Source organism: Vespa mandarinia, chromosome 8 (genome assembly GCF_050613455.1).
Source record: "Vespa mandarinia isolate Hongniang chromosome 8, ASM5061345v1, whole genome shotgun sequence".
Classification (NCBI taxonomy): Eukaryota; Metazoa; Arthropoda; class Insecta; order Hymenoptera; family Vespidae; genus Vespa; species Vespa mandarinia.
In genome coordinates, this window is record NC_140817.1 from 5,252,501 (window position 1) to 5,255,000 (window position 2,500).

The following is a 2,500-nucleotide window of genomic DNA, read 5'->3' on the forward strand; positions in this document are numbered from 1 at the left end:
AAAGTACGTGTCGTAGAAAGCTTGGCCGAGTCACAAGGGAGACAAAGATTTTCTAAAGTGAAGAAAATCAAAGGGAGTGCTGCAGGTAGAGAGAGGAAAAAAAAGAGGAAGAAAAAGAAGAAGTGACGTTTGAAGAAGGAGGAGGAGGTGGTGGAGGAGGAGGAGGAGGAGGAGGAGGAGGAGGAGGACGAGGAAGGGGGTAATGGTAGTAGTCAACTGTTTGGCAAACAGTACCCAATAGATTCGAAATCGCGAGAACTTTCGACACCGGCCGAAAAGATTTATGAACGAACGCTCCTGAAAGGACGATATACGGAAGAAAAATGGAAATGTCAAGTCTCGTACTGTCCCTCGTCATGATCGTTTGTCCCTATGTGTTGGGTCAAGAAAAAGTTCACGTCTATCTCTTTCTTAAACAAGATTTAGGCCTACGAATTGTTAAAACTTTAAAAGAGGACTTTTGCCTTTGGGGACAGGTTACACGTGTTGTTTAAACGCGATCTAAGTGATTTCTCACGTTTCCCTTTCTTTTTTTCCTTTTTTTCCCTATCTCATCTTTGCTTCTAATATTTATTTTCTTGCTTTTAGGTTTTCTTTCTTTCTTTTTTCTCTTTGTTTTTATTTTTTTTTTTTTTTTTTTTTGCAAAAAGGATAGGAAAGTAAAGAAGTTACGATCTCAAATGTTCCGAAAGAATTTTCTAGTTTACCAAACAATTAAATCGTTTGAACGGTGATTACATCGAAGTGAAGGGAATCAAAAAAGGAAAGAAAAGAAAATAATAGGAAGAAGAAGAAGACAAAAACGGAAAGAAAAGAGAAACCCCTTTAGAAGGAATGGGTTCATCCGATACTGATGTCAAGTCACTTCAAGAAGGAAAAGAAAAAGAAAATAAAGAAAAAGGAGAAAGGGATTGTGAAAGGGAGGGAGATAAGTATGGAGACAGGGAAAAAATGGGGGAACGATTCCCACATGTCGTCCAGACAATTCAATTCGTTTATTTTCCTGTAGAGCACCACCAGTAGCAGCCAGCTTTAATGGATGGCGAAACTGTTATATAGATGGCGGGAGTTCCTATAGTTTCCACACTTTCGTCTTTCTTCTAGTTCTCCCATTTCCTATGTCTCGACACGACACTCGAACCCCTTTTACCCCCTATGTCGCAATCGCGTTCCACTATTCGCGAGTGGCTCTAACAAAGTCACGCGAGCGTGTAGACTGGTAAGCAGTTTGGGAATGTATCCAACAAATCGCCGTTGGTACGTGCAATGGTACCGATGCATACACACGTACACACACACACACACACACACATACACACATACAGTAGGACAATCTCACATAGATTTTACACATATATTCGCTTTTAATGCCTTGCATGTTCTATCTTTTCGTGGTATCTACGATCATGGGCCAGTGACCGAGCGTTAACTTCGCCTTTCGAAAACTTTCTCAGCTTTTCCTGAACTCTCTCTCTCTCTCTCTCTCTCTCTCTCTCTCTCTCTTTCTCTTTCTCTTTCTCTCTCTCTTTCTCTCTCTTTCTCTTATACTTGATAAGGTAAAGCTGCGCAAAGGAAGTACGGTGACTTGCGGTGACACTTTTAATCGGACTCTGAAATTATTAGCACCTATGGCGATAAGTAAGAGTTATATTATGCTATCGCGAAAGAAAAATATGAGGATCTTAAGAGGATCGTAGAATTTTCTCTATTTCACGCTCACTTATGTACGATAAAGGTATGATCTTTTTTTATCACAAAGGATAAGGTCTACATATCGACGATAGATTTCTAATAGATCGTAATTCTTGGAAATACGGTAGTCGAACCTAACGAAGGCTCGCGATAAAAGCTCTCTCTCTCTCTCTCTCTCTCTCTCTCTCTCCTCTCTCTATCTCTCTCTCTTTCTCTCTCCGTGAGTTATTGATTTCTTCGTTACGTCACGTTTGCCCCTTTTCCTAGCTCGTATAGCATACCCTGTAAATACCTGTCTCTATGAGTCGAATAGATTCACAGTCCTATGCGAAATTTCGATTCTTTTCTATCTACTGTTGCTAACGATCTAATATTTTTGATAATACATTGTCATGTATTACTTGGTCAGATCGTTAGTTCCTTAATTCGTTAGTTCGTTAGTTCGTTTGTTTGTTGTTAATTAAACGACTCATTTAAGAAAATCATGCTCCCAAAAGACGTTTAACAAAATATCCCGGGAAAGCATATAATCCGCTTGCAACTAGGAACACAAGTAGAATGCATATTATGCATAATAGGATCTTCCATTTGTAATAACGGAAAACGATGTGACGAAAAGCTTTCCATGGATTGAAAAACCATGAATAAGAGGTGTCTGGTCGCCTTGACAAGAGAGAAAAAAAAAAAAAAAAAAGAGAAAAAAAAAACAATTATACAGAAATTAATTACGTTTTCTTTTTATTTTCTCGAAACGTATTACGTGCATTGGCATATTTTTGACTTACTTAGGCGGCGGAAGTTCTTGGGG

The 2,500-nt window shown here is 39.0% G+C and overlaps 1 protein-coding gene across 1 annotated transcript in view; it reads right to left on the bottom strand.

Annotated features, from left to right (window-relative positions):
* Positions 1 to 2,174: 2,174 nt before the first annotated feature.
* LOC146872837 (otoferlin-like) overlaps positions 2,175 to 2,500 on the bottom strand; it is an 860-nt gene continuing 534 nt past the window's right edge. The window contains exons 2-3 of the mRNA XM_085659096.1: positions 2,478 to 2,500; positions 2,175 to 2,355 (exon numbers count right to left, since the gene is read on the bottom strand). The exon at positions 2,478 to 2,500 is cut by the window's right edge and continues 78 nt beyond it. Coding sequence (XP_085515222.1) covers positions 2,175 to 2,355; positions 2,478 to 2,500 — 204 coding nt within the window. The remainder of the gene's footprint in view (positions 2,356 to 2,477) is intronic.